Source organism: Sprattus sprattus (genome assembly GCF_963457725.1).
Source record: "Sprattus sprattus genome assembly, chromosome: 2".
NCBI lineage: Eukaryota > Metazoa > Chordata > Actinopteri > Clupeiformes > Clupeidae > Sprattus > Sprattus sprattus.
In genome coordinates, this window is record NC_137921.1 from 58759675 (window position 1) to 58782331 (window position 22657).

Consider the following 22657-nt stretch of genomic DNA (forward strand, 5'->3'; position numbering starts at 1 on the left):
CGGATCTGTTTCTAATATCAGAGGCTATTTTAAATGTATTTGCTCATGTGGTAATTTCGATTTAGTCTTGGTGGCCTTGCCACCTACAAGATGCAGTGAAAACATTGAATCCCACTTTAAACAAGCACTGTCTTTGCATTTTGCTATTCCTAATCCACATATTTTAAACACAAATATATGTGTAGGCCTACCACTAATTAGAATTTTATTCGGTTGGACACTAGGACACCACCCTGTGGCACTCTTTGAAACACAACATTTCTTCGAGTTAACAATAGCTCAAATATGGTATCTGTTATAAAATGTGTTTTTTATAAAACCTCAAACAGATGATTTGAAGTTGGTCTGCTATTTTAATGTATTCTTGAATTGAAAACTCTTATTTTGGCTTAATAAATGCATCAATAAGATATTTTGTAAAATTAAAGCTGCCTATGTGATCCGTAGGTCTGAGTTCCTGCTCAGCAAAAAAAAAAGCTGAGATTTTCTGTGGGTGATCTATACTATGTTGAAGTTGAATACAGGTAAATTAAATAATTGGGCTAGTTTATTTTGTAATTAGCCCTCTTATAACTTTCCTGATTAGCCTATGCTACGCTGCTGTGTTAGCTTTGTCTCAACTATTGGAATAGTACTTTTTGGCCGTGATAGTCATCCGTAGTTAAAATTTCCCCCATGATTCACTACTAGGGTAGTGATGAAAGATGCTATGGAAAGATGGCAGAAGCTCCACCATGTCCCAACCACCGGTTTTTCTGTCATAGGTGTTCAACAGAGATCAGTCCCCGTCTCCCTGTGAGTAACTCCTAGTTGAAGGGCACTTGATAGACACGTCACATATTTGGGAACATCTGAGATAAGCGTCAATTCTTGGGAATGGCTTGCTTGCTACCATTTATTTATCTTACTTACAATGTGTCAAGAATCAAACGACACTTAGCATGCTAGCTAGACAAGCTAACACACAATAATACAAATCGCTGTCCAAATAAATGGCACACTATGAAGTCTAACCGTCACACAATGTCGTGTATTTTCAACCTCTAGATTTACAAATGAGAATTTGTATCCATCTGGCAAATATTGCCTGGTCTAACTGTTAGTTAGTTTGCTAGCATGATATCCATTGATTGGCTATCCCAACGCTAGCGTTTCAAAGTGATCTCCCTACTAGAATTGCGTTTTATCAGTCAAGGTTTTACTTACAGTTCTGTGGTTGCCTATTTGTCCTCTACATGTTCTTGACTGGTAACACACTCGAAGCAATCCATCTCAACCCATTTTAAAATATAAAACTGATAATGTGCTGATGTTCCTGCAGTGGATTATATCGCTAGTATGGTTAGTATCTTACTAGACTTAGAGCTTCTTTTTTATTTAATTTATTTGTGGAGGATTTTGACAGCTAGGCTATATGGTATTCTTAATATAGCAGCCCATTTAAGACTGTGAGCTGTAAACATGAAGTTTATTTTTTTTACAGGATTACACATGCCCTCGTTGTGACTCGGGCTTTATTGAAGAGTTACTAGAAGAGAGAAGGTTTGTATATGTGTTTGTGTAGTTCTTTGAAGGAGGCCATTTATGAAAAAAAAAACATTTAGGTGTTTGGTCTTAAGTCAACTAGGATGTCATGGTGTCTACTGTAGTAGGCAAACTATTTCTAGTTTTAATGTTTTTAAAGCAAGTTGCAAGACGGGGGGGCGTTTGTCTGTTACTCAAGAGTGGACCCCAAGTGGGCGACAGTGGTCTGGTGGCCTTTTGCTCTCTGGGATGGTCATATCCAGTGCAATACCTTTAATTGTCCAATCCTTAAATTTAAAGTCTGTCAACATTTTTGCATAAAGCATGGCATTTGCAGTTTAATCTCATGTCCATTGTGAAAACAACAATTTTTTTTCTGATACGTTGCATCTATACAGTACACTACCTTTACAGTTCTTGCTTTTAAGTTTACATATCATACACCTGCCATTAAAACCAATGAACTAGATACAACATACAGCACTGCAAGATCTGACTCGATTAAAATATTTTCATTTAACCTTCCTTCATCAGCTCAGAAAATGGGTCTACATCAAGCAGTGACCAAAACCAACAGAGGGTTGAGGTATGTGAAATGCACTTCAAAAGTTGTTTTAAAGAAATACAATTCTCTTCAATATCCTTTGCTGTAAAGAACTAAGTAACCTAATGACAATTTGGAGTCATTGTGGGCTTGAAATAAGGGTGAGCGTACACATTCTGTTCTGTGCAGAATGCGGACCACCATTTGTTTACATTTCCCTCGGCGTATGGACAGTTTGCACTGGGCATTTTCGACGACACTTTCGACCTTGGGTCAGGGCTGCCACCGGAAGACAATCGGGAGGCAGAAAACCGACGGGAACGTGAGATGGCATCCCGGCAGCGGTACGGTGCCAGGCAGCCTAGGGGACGCCATGTCCCTAGAAGGCACACAGTACGGCATGAGGGTGTGCCTACCCTAGAGGGGTAAGCTTCATATGCCCGTTAGTCACTTCACTTATTCATTTATTATATATCTAACTTTCTCTTGAGGTATTTATGTTGGAAACCTTGTTTCTCTTAGAATTATCCAGCAGCTGGTGAATGGAATAATTGCACCCACAGCAGTGCCAAATATTGGTGTGGGACCATGGTAAGAGTGGATCAGCATCTATAATTTCTCTTTTTAATCTTGATTATGAATCTAATTTGAGAAAACATCACTCTCTTTCAGGGGGGTTCTTCACTCAAACCCTATGGATTACGCATGGGGTGCCAATGGATTAGATTCAATCATAACGCAGGTATATAAATAGGTAGCACAAACACTATTCAGTAATGTAGAATTAAGGTGCTCTGGTTACCTACCTTCAATTAACCTTTACTTAAAAAATGTCAAACACGATTGCAATTCTACAACCCTCAGAAATATAAGACTAGAAAGTTATTCCAGTGTGATTTATTTGTAATCTGTTTAAATTGTGTATAAAAATGTATGGTAAAATACTAATTTATTAAAATAAATAAGTCAAATTATATAGTCAAATAATAATCTTCTGTGAAATACTTGAAATCTGAAATCAACACAATTAAGTATAGTCAGTATAGTACTGAACTCTTTAAACAGTCCTTTAAGCAGTCCTTTAAGCCAGTCAATTATATGAATACTTAAACCCAGGCTTTTCCCCCACCAGTTACTAAATCAGTTTGAGAACACTGGCCCACCACCAGCAGATAGGGAAAGGATCAAAAACCTCCCTGCTGTGGAAATCACAGATGAACACGTTGGTGAGTTAGCAGAGAAACCCATTCAACACTGCACTGCATTTCTCAAACACAAGATTAGTGTTTCGACTGGATTCAGATATTTGAATCGTTTGTCAGTTTCCCTGAATCATTTTTGCGCTTCTCAGGCTCCGGACTTGAGTGCCCAGTTTGCAAAGAAGACTACAGTGTTGGCGAAACTGTGAGGCAGCTCCCATGTAATCATTTATTTCATAATGACTGCATAGTGCCCTGGCTGGAACAGGTAAGCCGGGGATGCTGGGATTTGCGGGCTGCTCTTACATGTGACAAGGCAGTGGATTTGTCGCTAATACCTGTTGTGGATATCTCCCTTGTGTGTGCGTGTGCGTGTGCGTGTGCGTGTGCGTGTGCGTGTGCGTGTGTGTGCGTGTGCGTGTGTGCGTGTGTGTGTATGCATGCGTGCGTTTTGGTACTTCCCAGCATGATACTTGCCCGGTGTGCAGGAAAAGCTTGAGTGGTCAGAACACGGCCACAGACCCGCCCGGAATGTCAGGGATGAACTCTCCTCCGGGCCCTCTGATCAATGAAAGCCTTCCGAACAACGAGAGAGCGCCAGACAACTCGTAAGACCAGTCGCTGTGAGCGGCTGTCAGCGCATGTGGCCTCCTGCTCTCACCCCGGGTGTTGTCTGGGGTAACTTCGGCGAAAGGGATTAGACCAGTCTTGGTGATGTATACAATCTATATTTCGCAGTCCCACCTTGTCCCGACAAGCCTCTGGGAAACCTGGCCACTTGCCAGCTGGACCGCAGGATAAGGGGTGAACGGCAGAGCTCCAGAGCTCCTGCAGGCAGTGGGTGGGACACCCTCTGGAGGGCCACATTCAGCTGAAGAACAGGCGTACTCCCTGAACCACAGACATTTTGCTCCTGCTTTGTCTTCTCCAAGAGGGAATGACAGGACATGAGGACAGGTTATTGTCTTTAATACTTTGCCTGCACAACTTAAGGATAGAGGAGAAATGTAATGTTATTTGCTCATGTACTGATCTATATACATATTTTTTAAGTAGAGCCCATATCTGTGAAAATGGTTTGTGAATTGCTTTAAGCAAGGTAAAGTGAAGTGTTTTGATGATAGATCGTTTTTTAGGATCTGTACCTGTGAATGTGTGTAGGTGCTGTTGGGATAACAGTTGTACAGGAAATATGTTGTCAACCCCCCCCCCCCCCCCCCCCCTCACTGGGGCAGACTGGAGCAAGGGGACAATAAGGGTGTGAAACTTCTCTAAGCCAAGTTGAAGCATTCAGATAGTAATAGAAAATGGTACAGAAGTTCAATGTTGAATTTTCCCCCAAAGAAATTCACTATTAGTGCTGAATATTTAAAAGTATGTGAATAAAATATGAAAAAAACAGTGGCAAGAGTTGAAGAGTCAGAGCTGAAAGTGTATTATCAGAGCCATGGTGAAATTTACAACACCAAGACGGATCCCATTCTCAGCTTTCTATTGCGGTCACTAGGCATCCTAGTCTGGAATTCAAAAGCAGCTTTACTGAAACTGATTCAGCCATGCATAGCAAGACTTCTCTATAGAGGTACCGTCACTGAATCAAGTGGTATATCAACTCCAGTGCAGATGGAATGCAAAACATCATGAATATTTTGAACTGTACATTAAAGAAAGTAACTTTTAAGTAATGTTTGATATAAAAGTTGTTGGAGAAACTGCTTTGGGTCATGGCAAAACATGGACAAGAAAACTGGGTATTAATGGGTATTTTATAAGGCAGAATTCAAGAATGCTTAAAAGTTTTTTTTTCTGATTTGTTTTAATCTGTCAGAAATGTTTTTCAAAAACACAACCTACCATAAAAAGTAGGCTTCTGGATTGAAAGAATATTAACACATTTCAAATCCACCTCACAAAGGTTTATTTATGACATTATGTATAGTTTATGGACATAGTTATGGCTTTTAAAGTTTGGGAATTCTACAAAATATGCTAGGAAGTGTCATGTTAATGTAATCATAAGTGCTAAATTGCCTTTTAACTTTTACAATACGTACCACCATAGAACAGTGCCACCATAGAAACCAAACAATGAAATGTTGAAATGCTGTTCTGTGCCTCGGAAATTCTGTGCCACAGATCACTCGCTGTTATTAATTTACACAGATAGTGAAGAAAACTGGCATTCTGACTCATTTTAATGATACATATAGGATTGTTGCTGTATCATATGATGACTTGTTATGTTTTATGAATGAAAGGAATGAAGGAATTTGTATATTGCCCAATGCATTTTCATCTTTTATTTTATTGTGTCTGTTAAGACAACTGCTAATTCCTCGATCAGTGCCAATAATATCATAGGTATGTAAACACGGTTGGTTGCACACAAAAAAATGTAATACATGCTCCTACCACTAGAAGGAGACATACACAAAGCAACATGCAGTTATATTTGGGGCCAAGCAGCGAAGTTGGGTGGGCACCGATTGTGTTTCGACCTTTTTTTTCTGACTCAAGACCCAGAGAGTAATGCCCAGTTTGATCACTCAGAGGTACTATAGTATTAGTCCAAAAACGTGTTGTCAGTCTTTGGTCTGAAAATAATTTCAAATTGTGCCTTATGAGATCTTGGTGTCAGCCCATGTTCCCTATTGGTGTTTCGTGATCATATTTGATGGCTAAGGAGTCAAACAGGAGGTTTGGTAAACTTGTGTTAGATACATTTATATAAAGACAGTAATGTTAATGAAACCGAGACCAGCAATCAGAATTTCAGTGCTTTATCTTTTGCAAAGGAGGGAGAGTGTCACAACCAAATATCATGAACAAACTCCAAAGATGAGCTGGGCGCAGGAGTACAAGAAACATGTCTCATGAGCAGACAGAGAGCGTTAATTTCCCAGGATGTTGGTATGTTTGTTTCATTTCACTCCAGAAGTGTTCTTAAAACATGTCCTTGAAAGAAGAACAGTATTTATGACCATCAGTACAAACAGGTGGTATGCCTCAGAAAAACAGTTTGCCTCACCAAAACAGGATAGGCATTCAGATTTGAATAGAATGGGCCTTATTCTCGAACGCAGTTAAGAAGGATTTTTTTCTGAACTCCATTTCAGATGTTTTAGGAACAAATTTGGCATCCATAAAAGTTTCTCATCTGGAATTTGTTCTGAACTTCAGAAGAATTTCAGAATGCAAAATAGGAGTTTCTTCAATGCGATTCCTCAAAAAAACACAAGATGCCCCACAGGGGTTAACGGCTGAATTTGTGGGAAATCGTTGGTGATTGCGCTGAGATCAACTCTACAGACATCCTCGGATTGAAATAATTATAATAATAATAAATACGATAATATTTGTATCATTAACAATTACGATTTTGTTAGAAAAATATTCTAAACACGTACTAAGTTTAGTTAGAATTACTTAGAAAGAATGACACCATAAACCAGAAGTAAAGTTATTACAGATTTTACGCTCCGGCCTCGAGCGGAGAGCAACGTGTGTTACCACCTCGTATCAACTCTAAGCTCTCCTCTGGATACATAGATCTTTTATTTAGAATTCAGTGCAATTGTTACAAAACACATTTTAACCCCTCCCAGGCCCCCCTCCCAAGTTGCCATCTGGCCTCTGTCCTTCAAAGATAAGAAACCTTGCTTAATTAAAAACCAACAGTCACGAAGAGTTTTACGGAACACATGGCATCATCAATCACTATTGCAATCTCAACGTAAACATCCACGACATCAGTTTCAGTTTCACAACAGTGGTTTCTCAGCGTTGGAGTCGCAGCTGTAAATACCTAACTAAACAATGCCATTCTCAGGTAACTTCAAACAACCCCCTCTATCAAGACTCAGCATTCCTATTAACAGAACAGAGAAACAGGGCACATAACCAGAGCACAGAACACTTTAGAAAATAGCAGTTAAAAGAATTCCCTTTAAGTCTAAAACTTAATGATAATATTTAATAATCTTTCACAGATTTTTACAATTATAATCATGATTCTATAAGGCATTGTGATGTCCTAAAATGAAAAAGTACTACACGAACACTGCAAATGTAAGTGAATAAATAAATAATCACTAAACTCAATCGCGTTGATACAGCCATAGTGGAATTGAATGGACATCCTGCAACAGTACCTCTGCACTGGTGAAGTTAGATCTGCGTTTCCTCGACCGGTGGTTGCTTTCCGCTTTGACCTGGCTTGCTTTCGCGTGGATTCGGTCGATTCTGACTACACACTTTACTACGGTTGTGCGCCCTTATGAGGAGCTGGCGGGGCGTGTATTTAGCCAAATCCAGGTGCACGAGAACGCACGTTCAATTTAAGAATCCTCATTCGGGGAGCATTGCCGAGAACACTTAGTCTGCGTGAGGCCCATTTTCAGGCGGAGATCTTTTTCTTACGTTGGCCGAAGTCCATAAGAAATCCCAAGAAACTTCAGATAATGTTTGAGAATGAGGCCCATTGTCGTCATTAAATTTCTCTATCAACTTGGTAAAAGGAAAAGGGAAAGAAACTTGGTAAAAGGACCATATTTTGATGTACTCCTAAATAAGTTGTGCAGTTTGACCACTAGGGGAGCCACAATGAGCAAAAATGCGATTTCACACAGATGTTTCTTGGAGCAGCAATACTCACAAAAGCATTCGTCCGTGAAATTAGTGGTGCAGTTGCCAAAAAGGAGGTCATGGCACATGTCAGTTAATGTCTCAACACAAGTCTCTAGGTGTCATGCCTGTATGTTCAGAAGAATTGAGCCAAATTTGGAGCCAGAGTCTGTACATTAAGTGCTTTTTTACGGAGCCCTTAAAGGGACATGAAAAAAAAAAAATGTTCTTGTGCGCACGAGAAAGTTTTGCATGCTCACGAGAAAAGTTTCCCGTGGGCACGAGAAAGTTTTGCGTGCGCACGAGAAACTTGGCTACTCATTCTAGTAGGCTAAAACAGAGAGTAGAACTAGGCAGGACGGGCAGAGAATCGTCTAGAATCGACCCAGATCTGCCTACGGACATAAAACACTAATTAGAGTAACTGCTCTCCTATGAACTGAATAACACGATCCAGTGGGGTGTATCCCTTGTGCCTGAACAAACCATTGGATTTAAGAATTCTTCTTAAATGTCTTTCAGACAAAATATAACCATGTCGGCTTGCAAGTAATGCCACGATGCCTTTGTAGTGCAGTCCTAAACTGAAATAAAGGTGCACTAATTCATGAATTGCCATGTTTTCTGCAGCCTGCAGTCTGTAAGACCGTTTCAAATGCACGCTGCCAGAAAGTTTCTGGTGGGCACGAGAAAGTTTCGGGTGCGCACAAGAAAGTTTCACGTGCCCACCAGAAAGTTTCAGGTGCGCACGAGAAAGTTTCAGGTGCGCACGAGAAAGTTTCTGGTGCGCACGAGAAAGTTTTGCGTGGGCACCAGAAAGGTTTTTTTTTTTTCATGTCCCTTTAGGGGCTCCGTACTTTTTGGAGTCATAGCAGGCTAAGTGAACGGAAAATCAACCAGAATTAACCATCATGTGTTGGCTTTGTAAAAGTGGTTGTTATGTCTGTTGATATCTTCGGATATGCCAAGGATGGGACATGATTACCTATCATGTCAACCAAATCAATGTGGCCATCATATTGGATTAATTCAAAAACCCTATGTTTTCAGCGGACACAAAGCTTGTTGAATGTAGTTTTTAGATAAAGCCTCATGAAAGATATCAGAGGGATGTTTTATTCTCTAAACCGTCTGTCTGTGACAGCCTATCAAATAGGTGGCAAAGCTGCAAAATAGAAAGTGAGCCATTTCTCAGCCAATCTTAGGACAGTTGACATGAAACTTGCTGTGAGTGCTTAAAGCCACGCCCTTGACATAATGACCTCAAGTTTCCATTGCAACTATGTACTGCTGGGCTATTTTGCCCCCCTCATCAAGGTTTTCGCAGTTAAATTACAGGATGGATTTTGTGAGGAACTTTACCATAACAAAACACGGATGCGCTGCAGAAACTAGTTCCATGATAACAGAGTCATTAATTAATGAGTAGGCTAGTTTTATGTCTTACCTCTTATATAAATGAAAGGGGTGTGAACAAAAACACAATGATTTCAATGCCACGGATGTTTTATTACTGTCCCCTGAGTCCAACTATCTTAATTGCTGAAGAGGAAATCTCAGGACACTTCTATTCATAGACATTAGGTTTTAAATGACAATTCAGACATATAATGTGATCAGTGTAATTAGTTAATTTGTTTGAGACATACTTTATAAATGTAATAATAGTCTTGATATGATATTTAGAATTATAATTTTTGATTTACATTAAAATTTGTATTTTTAATTGATACTTTTATTTTTAAGTCGCTTTGAACAAAAGCGTCAACTAAATACCTTTAGCTTAACCTCAAAACGCTCATAGCCAGCTTCCCTAATTCTATTTTGAACTCCATGTTCAAATCAATGACAGACATGTTAACTGGGACCTTTAATAATTCATTATAAAAAGAAAACCACATTCGTTAACATGAAAGTTTGGTGGCACATCTATGTGATGTACCAGCTTGTGATGGAAATCTGATAATTACCAGTCTAATGAGATCAGTCTTATATTAAGAGATAAGTATAATGTTTATTAGTATTCTGCAAAAGGATCAAAAACAGAGTGAACAGCAAGCGGTCTGTGAGAATCGGATGAATTCACTCACAGGTGTCTATCTAAACCTATAGGTTTATGCGTTTACGCGTTTGAAGTTGGGCCTTATTATGTAGGCCCATGTTAATTTACCATAAGAGGTAATCTACCTATGTGTTCATTTTTGGCAATGGAAAATGTGCAATTACACATTGCTTCATGCTCAAATCATCGGCTTCTGGTTCACAACCTAGTTCTTACCCGGACGTGGTGACGCCCTAGTGTGTACGTGCGGGTTCACGGCCGCGCACGAGGAACAAATAGAGGACGGTCGGCTGCGGTCAACCTCAGTCTGATCAAGAAAAGCACTTGCACGTTTCAAATTTATCATTTGGGAAGCGTTTCAGTGTTAGGTAGCTACATAAAAATCGGACATCAAGAGGATACACTGTTAAGAAAGTCAAAATGAGGTTACTGGGGGCGTTTGTTACCCTGTCGCTATGTGTTTACCACGCCAATGCCGCGACAGGTAAGATTTTTTTCCTGGTAACATAAACGAATTGCCGTATTAGCTAACAGTGATAACACAGATAACTTAACGTTATATGTCCAGATTATGTACGGTTCTGAATATGTTTACTAAGTTGACGGTACTGTTGTGTACCACAATGTTCTGCCTAATGTATATGTCAACTGTAGTACTACAATGAGCTAACAACGTTAACGTCTGCTAAGTCGTTTTTAAAGTTACCTAAATGCTAGCTGGTTAATTTGTAGCCAACGAACGTTAACTGATTCAATGTTAGCGATCGAGGTATCTTAGCTAGAATAGCTACGTCAGCTGGCAACGTCTATCGTTAATCACCGTTGGTTATGTAGCTAGCTAGCAAGTTTGGTTAACTGGATAAGGCTTTTCAACGTTCATTACATTTTCCTATTCGTTTGTTCTGCTGTAAATTATGTTCGGTAGCAGCTGTCACAGCATAGTTGAGACATTATATTTACATGGCTATTTAAGGTGCTATGTTAGCTAACCATACCATTTCGTAATTCTCAACTAACGGTAGCCGACCTATCAGCTACATTTTCAGTGGGTGTCGAAACGAAATGTGGGGAACGTCCATTTTGGTTAAGTGGCTAGCCAGCAGAAACTAAAGCATACGTTAACAAACTGATTAGCTAATGTAAGACATTATATTGCGATGTTATCGCTAGTATGATGGCAAGCTATTTTAACCAAATAGCAATCTGTACGGCGAGGTAGACCTTGGTATTCCTTTAACTAACCATAACGTTAGCGATAGGTCACATATCTTGATAAGTTATCGTCGTCTTCATCTCTCCAGTAATGTTAGCCAGATAGATAGAGCTGTATGATCAAAACCATACAGATGGTATAACGTCGCTGAGGCTGTGTTTTTGTCGCATGAAAACGGCATAATAGTTAACAAGCCATCATCTCAAAACAATCTGAAACCATGGCTAAATTACCGTTGAGTTAGCTCGATATTCACCTGACGGATTAGACTGATCACGTGATTACTTATGAACATAATTTAATTGGAATTTGATTTGGATACACGATTTTCGGAAATGTAGTTTCTTGATGGTAGAAATGACCTACAGAAAAGTATCAGGGACACCAAGCAAAACCTTCCTGTTGTATGAAGGCTACTATGTTCATCAGCTGACATGACAAAACCGGTAAAGACCAGTTTGGCATTCCCATCGGAGTGTACCGTAGTGTAAACTGAGTTTCTGCTCGCAGCCTCTGAAGTCAATCAACGTTACCTTGATTATTTACAGTAAACTATTCGTAAAGGCTTGGATTAGGCTATTGAACACTAAAATGGTTCCTAAACATCTAAATGGTGTGGTGTGAAAGTAACAATGCTATTGGTTTCACCCATACTGTCATCACTCAGACGACCTGTTATTCTAATAAAGATTCAACTGCACACATACAAAGTGTATACAACATCCGTGAGAGCCAGTTCTTTCCTTTAATATAGGAATTTAGCTTTGCTAATAGCAAGCCAATTATTTCATGCCATCATCAGTGTTTAAAAACCGATGGCCTCTGACAAAAACCTGCCTCTCAGACTCTGTCCCTGGAACACAGAGCTCAGTCATCAGTTTGTGTAATTGAAACAGTCCAATTATACATAATTTAGCTTTGGCTCTAATTATTTGATTGAAGAGCTGATTCATTTAATTTGAACATGGAACTGACAAGAAATGTGAAAGCTAGATTTGGGTCCTTGTTTGCATGTCTGGAATGAAGACAACATAGTTAACATCCGTTTTAATGAATAACACTTAATCCTGGTCTAAGCAGCTTTCCACTCTTGGATGAAAATAGTGTGCCACACTTAACACAGCGGAGAAGACTTATCTGTCATTAAAGTGAACCAAGTCCAGATTGCCTCCAAGCATAGTTGTCCTTTGCACTTGGTCTGCATGTTGTTTATTTGAGGTTAAAATGGAATCTCCATTGTCTGTGTTATTGAGTGGTCATTGAAATCATTATATAATTTACTGGTTAACCATTTGCTGTTATCTGCTTAGTAAGGTTTAATGTTTAGAACATGTTCCTTGGCCTTTGCACTGAGGTTGTTGATTGCACTTATTATTCACTGGCTGCAGTGCAAGTATTGGCTTGGTTCGAGAGAATGCCAAGGAAGAAACGAGGGGCAAGTGTGTTAGCTGGCTGCCTCTTGCCATGGATGCCCCAGACAGAATTAAAATTAGATTTCCCTCAAGCTCTGTCATGCAGCCACCAAGCTTACTGCTTTAGAAATTGGGTTGGCGAAGGCAGGTATTATTATTATGTTTTGCTGGAAATAATCAAGGAAAGTGGGCTTTGGGCAGACTCTTACTCCCATGATGCTCACAAATATTACTTTTACAATTATCATTATGATTTTTTTTGTGGTTGAATTGGTTTAGTTGAGATATGTTTATTTCAAGCTGATATCTACTCATCATAGACATACTTGTTGTAAAGGCTGCAGTTGCCATGTGCATTCATATCAGTTCTCTTATGCAAATCCCATTTAACAAACCTCAGAGCAGAAAACATAAACTGAACACACAGGTAGAATCTCAGTTTTCCCACTACACAATTACTGTTTTTTTTTTTGTGGCACAAGTGGAGAAATGTTTAAATTGTTTGAGGAAAATATCATGTCACTGAACTTTGCCCAATCTGTTGTTATTATTTATGCCTGTACAAGGGCTAATTGATATTGTCAGACTTTGACAGGGGTCTAAAATCTATGAGCTTGCTCTGCTGATGGAGGATAATTAATAGACTGTTTGGACTCTGATTTTGGTTGCGGCTCAGGTACAATTTTAGAGCATCCTGTTTATTTTGATTGAAGCTTTTCAGATACTCGCTGGTAAATCAAAACGTTCTGTACAAAACCAACATTTCACATGTTAAGACATCACCACTGTCCCTGAAATCCAATCTTGTAATTACTTCGTTTCGTGCTGTGATCGGCATGAAGGTGACCTTTTCACAATAGTGGAGTGGCTTCTAGCCTTTCCTCCTAAAGGGTAAGTGTTATTTACAGCCAGAGGCACATGAAACCAGTCGTTCGATTTGACAGTGGACAGGCCTGTATAGCCACACATGTGACTCTCGTCCTCCATTCTCCCACAGCATAGTCAAAACATGAGGGTGTGCTCTCATTCTGCTCATAGAAGTAAACATACAATCTTTTATTTTGAGGTTCTTTCCTCTTTTTGTTTTTCCCATCGTTTTGATCTCAGCCCTTTCTCAGCGCTGGTCTTTTGAAGGTTGTTTTCTCAGCATGCTTCCATCTTCGATGTCCGCCCAAGTTTTATATAGTGTGTATTGTTTCAGGCCCTGCCTGGAGGAATCTACTTGAGGTGGCTCTGTCAGGGGTGTTAAACAAAACACAACTTGTTTTCCAACCCAAGAATGTTATTCCTCCTAGTCTCTGTTGGGAGTACGGAACTCTACACGAAAATCCCCTGCGATTGGGTGTCGGGAGTGCTAATCTTTTGAACTATATACTTCAAGGGTTGCACTGGTATGGGGCTTGTGGTTGAAAGGGGTGTTGGGGTTAGGATGAGAAGTGGATGAAGGTCCAAGCTGGTAATGTACACCCAAAATCAATTTGAACAAGATCATTAATCAGCTTTTGTGCTGCATAGAAATTATTCCATTCTCTTTCTTATGATTTTGCATCTCATTTCTTCTCATTTACATTTTTTCTTTTTTGTCATCCAGTGGTAACAGTTGCATTGCTCATTTATTTCATTTAACACAAACCCTTTTTTTCCTCTTATTTATTATGGTGTTGAGTATCATTGCCTCATTGAGTACAATTCAAACGGATTTAAGTGCATTTCGTTTCAGCTACAAAAACCTCAACAAATGATGGCTCAACACCATGCCTGTGATGATGTATGTCTTGTCTGTTTTCACTCACTAATAATCTGTTCTGTTCTTTTTTTTCTTTTTTCCTTTTCATCTGTTTGTTTTCTGCCCCTCATCCATTTCAAAATCAAAACCCCTTTTAAAATGATTGCATGAATCACACATGGAATCAATGGCCATGTGTTCGATACTGTGGGTGCCACATCCAGCGGGCTTCATTAAGTCGCCCCTGTCCCTGATGAAACTGATAGATGATAGTGGTCAGTTGCACTGCGAGGTCATAGGCAACCCCATCCCTGAGGTGCAGTGGTGGTTTATTGAGGGCGAGGAGCCAGACGAGACCTACATCCAGCTGTTTGACGGGGCGCGCGATGACCGGGTACGGATCAACGCCACCTACGTCCAGCACGCCACCAGCACCCTTTACTTGTCTGATCTCACGCTCAACGACACGGGCATGTACGAGTGCCGTGCCTCAAATGACCCTCACCGCAACGAGCTGAAGAAGACGCCCAAAATCAAGTGGATCCGCTCCCAAGCAAACGTTTTAGTGTTCGAAAGTGAGTGACGGCACGGGGGGCGGGCGCGGTCCACCACCGGAAGGGTTGCCAGTGCTCTAGCTCCTGTCAGTCATCCCTTTGAACCCGTCCTCTGGCCCAACCACCTCCTCGTTTGTCCCAGGCGTCCTCCTATCAAGGAGCCCGGCTGGGATGGAGAACCTCCCCTTGGCACCACCTACAGACCCTCCCAATAGCTCACTCGTAGCTGTCTGCTAGTCACCCTTACCCCATCCCTCATTGTGAAACCTTTCTTTATATAGAACCCTAGGAAGGCAGGGGTGATATCTTTTTATTTTGTAAGTCCTACTGTATCAATTTTTTCAGTTTCTTAGAAGTACTAAATTGGGGGGGCTTAGATGATGTTTTCTTAAATATGCCTTCCACTGTATATACTAAGATTGAGAGATTTAGGTTGATGCACTGAGGTTTACATGTACAGTAGCTACTTCAAGTCTTTTGCACCGGAAAGCTGGTTTTCCTGTAAAGAACACAGCATCTGTACTTGAGGCAAAACACAGTCACAGGAATTTCTTTTTTTCTCCCTCGACCCAAACCCAACCCATTACCCAACCTTCCCATTGAAATTCCTCTGAAAAATCCTTCACCTTTCTTCTCTTTGATGTTTTGCTCAAGGCTCTCTGTGCCTCATTGGCTGGTCTGCCACTGCCTGTGTTCATTACACTTCCCCTTCCGCATGGCTCTTAGTATAGATCCTGTTCTAGATCCACCCTACAAGCATTGACCAACACAGTTGTGTTCACAGTCAGTTTCGTTGTGAACTTTGTCTGTCCTTATCTAGATGGTAGCCACTGCAGAGAAGTGTGTGTTTGTTGGTCTTTGTAGTGGAGTGATGAACCAAGCTTATATGTATATAGGCAATATAGTCTAGCCATCTAGATAGTTTGTTTTGTCTAGCATCTTTATTTGCACGTCCACAAACTCCATGGCGGGGTTTTAGATTTGCCGTTGGATAGGCGGACCTCCTGAGGCTGATGTTGTGAATGATTTTGTTTTTGTTTTCCTGCACGTGTGCCTGTACAGCCGCCGACATCTTGGCAAATCCTGAATCGGTGGTCAACCAGACCAGTGCAATCCTCAACTGCACCATCACCAACCCGCCCTCCCCAATCAAGGGCAGCTACTGGACAAAGAATGGGGACAAAATCAAGGGCACCGAGACAGAGTCTGTTTCCAGCATCACCATGTACACGTAAGTATCCCCACATTGATCATAGCGACTGTGACGCATCTCGGAAACATGAAGCGCTTGCTCTGCTTGAAATCATGTGATAAGATGATGCTCCATACTGCCCTCCATTTTCTAAACATGAAACCTCAGGAGCTGAGCAGCATTTCAGACATGAAATGTATTTGTGTGTGTGTATGCAGAAACCTGTCTCTTTCATTGTTTCTCTCTCTCGCTCGATTGCTCGCTCTCTCTCATTCTCTTTTTTTTTTTTATCTCGTTCTATATATATATATATTCTTTCACTCTGCCTCTCTTTTTCTCTTTCCCGCTCCCCCTCACTCACTCTGCCCTTGTTTCCTTCTCTCCCTCGCCCCCTTGCTCCTGCTGCCCTGGGCTCCTCCATTGACACCCACTCTACTCTCCATTAGGGGCAGCGCTGCAGGCTGCATGGTGGCGCCTAACGCCAGTTCAGCCGTACTAAGCTGGACACGGCTGACGTGCTGCTTTGCCTGTAGCTTCGGCAGCGGGGATAAGCACTAGCCTCTAGCAGTCCACTCGCACTGACCCTAATTGCCCAACAGATTCGAGGGAAAGAGAGAAAGGGGGGAGGAGGAAGAGAGACCAGGGTTAATATTATGGTTGGTGGTAGGGCCTGACGATATGACGTTTTTTTTCTTTTTCTTCAGAGTCATTTACTCAAGACAAAACATGATTTAAAAAAGTTTTCCTTACTAAAACTATATGCCATTCCCTTGTAACTAGGTCGATATGTGCCATATTGCCCAGCCATATGCTACAGCTTTTTAGTATTTACAACCAGCAATACCAAGAAAGGGCAGTAGGTGGCAATAGCCCTCTATCCAACTTCAACTAAATACGGTGCCATCACAGAAGAGAATGAAATCTCCACTATGAACCATTAAAAAGAGGGTTTCAGTATTGATTTTTGTCTGTATTGCTAAATCTTTACATGGGCTACAAGATGTTAGAACCTCTGTATTTATAAAAAAAAATCGTCATGAAGAGGGAGGGAGTCGGCAGTGTAGCAGAATGAAACGGTGGTGTAGTAGGTACAGCCTAGTGCAGTCTGCCATGGTCACCTATGCTGGAATCCTGCTCTGCTCCCATTAAACAATTTGTGTCTTTGACCAGCTCTCTTCTGTGGTGTTAGTGCATTTTATGCTGTTTACAGTATCTTGATGACCAAAAAACCTTAACTGTACTGTCTGTTTTTCCAGCCTTGACAAGATCGGGAACACTGACGGAGGTGTGTACGCCTGCGTCTTTCAGACCGAACCCCAGTCTGAGAAAAACATTGAAGTGAAAAGTAAGTCCTCCATCTTCAGAGTAACACATATAGGGATGTATACTACCAGGCAAATATTGTGTCAACAGTAAAAGGCATGGCTGACTCCTCTCCCTGTAGCACCCCCTCATGTGAAGCCCTACAAGGAGTCCGAGCATGGCAACGAGGATGACAAAGGTGTTCTGGTCTGCGTGAGCCACAGCTACCCACCACCCACCGACTGGACCTGGTACAAGCTTGCCGAAAATAAAGAAAAGGAAGTAAGAATCTTAAGCTCTTCTGTTAGTGTGGGTGTATGTTTATTTGTGTTGGTTTAGTTTGTTCAGAAAAAAAGAAACGGCCCACATGCCATGTTTGGGATGTTTGGTCCCTTTGCCTTGATCATTGGCGGTTGTTTGTGTGTGTTTTTGAGTTCTTATCATGTGAAATGTGTTTGCATCTTAGGCCATCAGCAACGGAACTGCTCGCTACGAGATCAAGAGCCAGCCTAACAAGACCACCCTGTACATCCACGCGTTGGACATCAAGACGGACATGGGAGACTACCAGTGCCAGGGCACAAATGAGCTGGGCAATGCCGTAGGCAAAATCCACCTGCGTGTGCGCAGCCGCCTTGCCGCCCTCTGGCCCTTCCTGGGCATCGTGGCTGAGGTCATCGTCCTCATCACCATCATCTTCATCTACGAGAAGAAGAGAAAGCCTGACGAGATCACCGACGGTAAGGGCCGGTCGCCGCCACAAAATGATGAGGACAGCTAGGATAGCCCCCCCCCCCCCCTCCTTCAGGCAGCCAGGACAGCAGCCCTGCTAGACCCCCACATCGTCCTATGTCCCCACCTACAGCACTAGATATCCCACATGTTTCCTTATTAAAGTGCTTTTGTCACCCCTAAACAACAGCGTGATTTACTCTTCCCTTATAGAGCTTTGTCTGTAGGTTTCAATTTATCTCCATAAGATTATGAATTCTGCTGATATACAGAGCTTTTACATTCTTTATTGTATTGGTATTTTTGGCTTCTTTTTTTTTTTCCTGAGTTTTCAGTTGTAAGTATTTCTTTTATGATTTTTACTCTTTTATTCCTCTGTTCGCTGCTGGTTTTCCGTTTTGGTAAGTGCTGAACTGCATGCCAAGATTGGAGTGGTTTTTGATGAGATACATTTATTGAAAAAGAGAGTGTGTTGAGAATCTGTGTGCACTGCTTCTCATAACAGAGCCCATATGCCTTTAATCAGTGGCGAATAAGCAGCTCTTTCACTGGTGCAGTTTTTCCCTTCAGGAAATGATATCTCCACAGATATTGAAAGCGGATATATATATTTTTTTGAATGTGTAACATGACCATAGAAATCTAAAGGTGTTAACTGCAGTCCTGTACCAGTGAAACGGTGAGAAGGGTTTTGGAATGCTTGTTTGCTACATCCTAATGAAATGTCATCCATTTTATATAAGCTTTTGAGGCCAAGACTGTAACTTCTAGGAGGAGTCCTTTTTTGGGGGGGAGGGTGCCTCGTGTTGCATGCCGACTGCATCCTCTCGAGCGCATGCCTGTGTCCAGCTGCGGGTAATTGCATCGTCCTTGTCTAATCCACTGGCTGAGGCGAAGGACTAGAACGGCCACATGACCGCTGAAATAGCAGGTCTTGTCAGCCAGCCAGCCCAGCCCTGATGAATGCTCTGAATGCTTCTCCCTCGGTTCATCTGCACTTCATTTCTCTCTTACTGCCTGTTCTTACAATAAGGTTCCTTTTGTTTTGAGATATTCTGCTATGGTCTTTGCATGGAAACTGTGGGCATCTATACAAGGGTAGACAAGAGTAGAGCAGTGTATTTGAATCAAGGGTCAGTGCCACTTGCACAATAACAGTTTTGCTGTGCAAAGGAGTACAAAAGTTGGGATGTTGCATTCTTCAGGTCGGCTCTAGGTCAATGTTGCACAATTCTAGCTACATTTTTCTTAAATGGCACATTACATCCAGCGGAGGGATCAGCATAGAACCAGCAACTTTGTCCAGAACCAAAGCATCTGTCTGAAGTGATTTTTAAGACCCTACACTTGAACCTTACGCCGTAAAACGGCCACCTCATTTGGAGAGCTCAGCACGAGCATTCAGCCACAACTCACAGCGAGGACTCAACAGCTGCAGATGCTTGTTCAGCATGTGGAAATCAACAATGTTCCTATATTCCCAGCTCTGTAACTATAGGCTTCGCAATCTCACACTCATTCTCCTCTGTTTCTTGCCCCCCTTTACTGCGCTCCTTTGTTGGGAAACACAGATGACGACTCAGGATCTGCTCCGCTGTAAGTATAATCCACTCTTAGTGTTTCTTGCAGCCAGTAATCTGCCACTGAGCATTTTTAAAGATGTGTTTTGCTGGCGTAACAGTGGAACTATGCATAAGGGGTTTCCTGTGTATAAGGCAACAATGTAAAGTACGCGGCTCAAGCCCACACGTGTTCTATTGTCGTTTGTGTTCCCACAGGAAGAGCAACGCGGCCACAAACCACAAAGACAAAAACGTCCGTCAGAGAAACTCCAACTGAGTTCTCAGAAAGGTGAGTGAAAGTATGGCTAAAAGTATCTGTTTGGGTTCCTGCCCTGCCACCTGTCAATGGTCTACATGCATAAAGAACTCCCCTGGTAAAATAATGTGGTTTAACTTGATATTTGTGTGCTTCTTTTCACTGCAGGTTTCCTTATGACTACTATACAAGAGTTTTCAAGAGGAGCATTGAATTGCAGCGTAGCACAGAATCTAGTGCACCATGCAGTGGTTTTTATTTATTTTTTTAAATCACCTTTTTTCCCCCTTTCAAGTCTTTTTTTTTTCTGTTTTGTTGGCTTGAGTGTAAATGTGTAGAGATAATGAGTTGCTTTCCTCTTGCTATTTGTAAAGAAACAAACATAAATATATTCCTATGTGTATAACTCCAACCTGATGGAGTTTAGATGGGTGTTTGCATGTTTTTGCAGTAATTGAGGTGTGCATAGTGAGAACCATTTGTAAATGTGGGAATGATGAAGTCATTTAGTTCTTTTGGTGGGTTTTTCCCTGCACTGCCCCCTCCAGGTATTTGTCTTCGTCTGTGATCTTTCGAAATGGGAAAGCCTTCAGCTAAAGTCCGCCATGCAAGTGTCTCCAGATCTAAATGCGTCGTCTGACCTAACACCACACTGTGTTCTGAGGCGGGGACCTGAAGCCTCTGGTTCTTGCTTTTAAATCTGAATGTCTCTCTCTCTCTCTCGCGCGCGCCCTCGCTCTCGCTCTTTTTTTTCTTCTTTTTTTTTCTTTCCCCTCTACATTTAATTTAAGCCTTAATGCTAGTCCATTCTATTGTTTTCTATGTGCTGTTCCTGTTCCTGTAGGTGTAGTACTGTTTGTGAAGATTGAGAGTAAGACTCAATGCAATACTAAACCACGTGCTGCATGGGACTAATTATTGCAGAGCATCACTTTTAGGGTTCCTTCAACCAGGCATATTTTATTTAAGGTTTTAATTACATGTTCAAAGATTACATGGAAAGAATGCTTTTAAGATATATATCAACACTTTCCTCTTTGTGAGTTACATGGACAGAAATCTCTTTTTAGGAAGTTATGTAGATGTAAGGACCAAGATTAGGAGTGGGTGTGCCATTTCTGTTCACTGCTCTGGATAATTGATGAAGGCTAAAATAACCTTTTAACTGCATTTTAAAAGCCTTGCAATGGTATATTTAATGTATTCTGGTGAAGGAAATTTAAAACAAATCCATTCAGTGAAGACTGTTCCTTGTTCCTCCCTCTTGTAGACAAAAGCCATATTTCAAAAATGATGTGGCTGGGTCTGCGCCTTTTTTTTTTGTAAGTTTAAAAGTACATTTGATATTAAAAACCCTCATTAGAAGTGTCCTAAATTATTTTGCCTAAGCAACATAGCAAGCAAAGTTCTAACACTGTCAACTGTACTGACTTGCACAATCTCAATAAAGTTCTTTTGATTTGACAACATTTTGCCTGAAGGTATGCTTTTTCAGTCTAAATCATACCGGGATGTATTCATTATAAGCAGGGTCTCAACCCTCGACCTGCCTCTCCTTTGAAGATCTTCTCCTTTCCTGCTTTTGTTGCGGTTTCCACATAGGGGGGTCATAGGTCTTTGTTTCCCTACTGGTTTATTTTCTCCTACTTTTTTAGAATGACGTTTCATGCTTTCCATTCCAGGTTTGCTACTTTGTAGGGGAGAGTGGGGTGAGTTGTGCCAGTTTTTACTAAGTGTCTAGTGTCTTAAGCGAAGCCATGATACTAATGCTTCCGACTAAAATATGTACATATATTTCAGGATGTGGTGCATCCTTGGGAACGATCACTTTGGATCTGAAATATAGTATTTAAGAAATATAACTTTCTGAAAAAAAGTGTGCCATTGATTATTGAAGTAAAATAGTTTATTTGCATCTCAGAAACTGTGATGCTATATAAAAGCTAGACAAATTCAATGCAAAATTACTCATTAAAGGTTTATTTAAAGTTATTTTACAACATCAAAGGCCGATTTTCTACAAGCCTATGCGCCACATGAGCACATCAAAGGTCAATTTTCTTAAACCAGGCCTAGGACTTCCTGAATACATCAGAACCAAGTTGAGTTGAGTCAATTCTATTTAAAGGTAAATGAACACATGTTCAGAACAAAATGAAATTCAAATGAAGACCAAATTGAATGCAATTCTCTATACAGATCACTGGCACAACTTAACCCAGGCCCTTTGGCACAAATCACCCTAATCCCACCTTTTGGAAAAAATGCCTCATCCAGCTGATTTGAGCTAAAATCCATGCTAGCTATATAGACTCATAGTGTAGCTTACCAAAGCACTAAAATATGTGTGAAATGTTTTCAGACTTTTCTATAACTGTTCAGACACAATAATCAAAAAACCGTGATCATAGAAATTTTACTTTGGAAGGCAAATAACTGTTTTTTTTTTTTTTTTTTTTTACTTAAATGTGCTTATCTCTCATGCAAAGAGGCTCTCTTCTTTGCAGGATGATGAGTTAAATGGCTGACACTTCAAAAATGTGTAGTCACTTGACTTGACCAGTTTTTTCTATGGTTCCCTAGAAATAAGGGATGGTACAGCTTCCCCGCTGGCTCAAATCACCCCACTCTCCCCTATGCCTTAAGGTTTGATTGCATCGGATGCTAGATGCGGTTTCTGGTCCCATTTATATTTTTCACAAATCAAATCTACTTTATTAAGAACTTGCCTTTCAGAAATCAGCCCTTAAAACATG

The 22657-nt window shown here is 40.9% G+C and overlaps 2 protein-coding genes across 3 annotated transcripts; both read left to right on the forward strand.

The window, feature by feature from the left end:
- Positions 1–717: 717 nt before the first annotated feature.
- On the forward strand, positions 718–5339 carry LOC308360670 (E3 ubiquitin-protein ligase RNF126-like; the record flags this gene model as incomplete). 2 transcript variants are annotated; one of them, XM_080832710.1, is made up of 9 exons in its annotated part: positions 718–795; positions 1484–1542; positions 2059–2110; positions 2258–2493; positions 2591–2659; positions 2741–2810; positions 3201–3294; positions 3420–3535; positions 3733–5339. In XM_080832710.1, 9 exons carry the CDS (start codon positions 718–720, stop codon positions 3877–3879), a joined length of 921 nt encoding a protein of 306 aa, XP_080688836.1. In that variant the 3' UTR covers positions 3880–5339. The 2 variants fall into 2 exon arrangements, with proteins under 2 accessions (XP_080688836.1, XP_080688837.1); XM_080832711.1 differs by having other exon boundaries at positions 2303–2493.
- Positions 5340–10207: 4868 nt separating this feature from the next.
- On the forward strand, positions 10208–21370 carry bsg (basigin). The gene is made up of 9 exons (XM_080833641.1): positions 10208–10436; positions 14528–14878; positions 15920–16088; positions 17306–17394; positions 17494–17633; positions 17818–18091; positions 19655–19679; positions 19862–19934; positions 20070–21370. Exons 1-8 carry the CDS (start codon positions 10373–10375, stop codon positions 19920–19922), a joined length of 1173 nt encoding a protein of 390 aa, XP_080689767.1. The 5' UTR covers positions 10208–10372; the 3' UTR covers positions 19923–19934; positions 20070–21370.
- The last annotated feature ends 1287 nt before the right edge of the window (positions 21371–22657 follow it).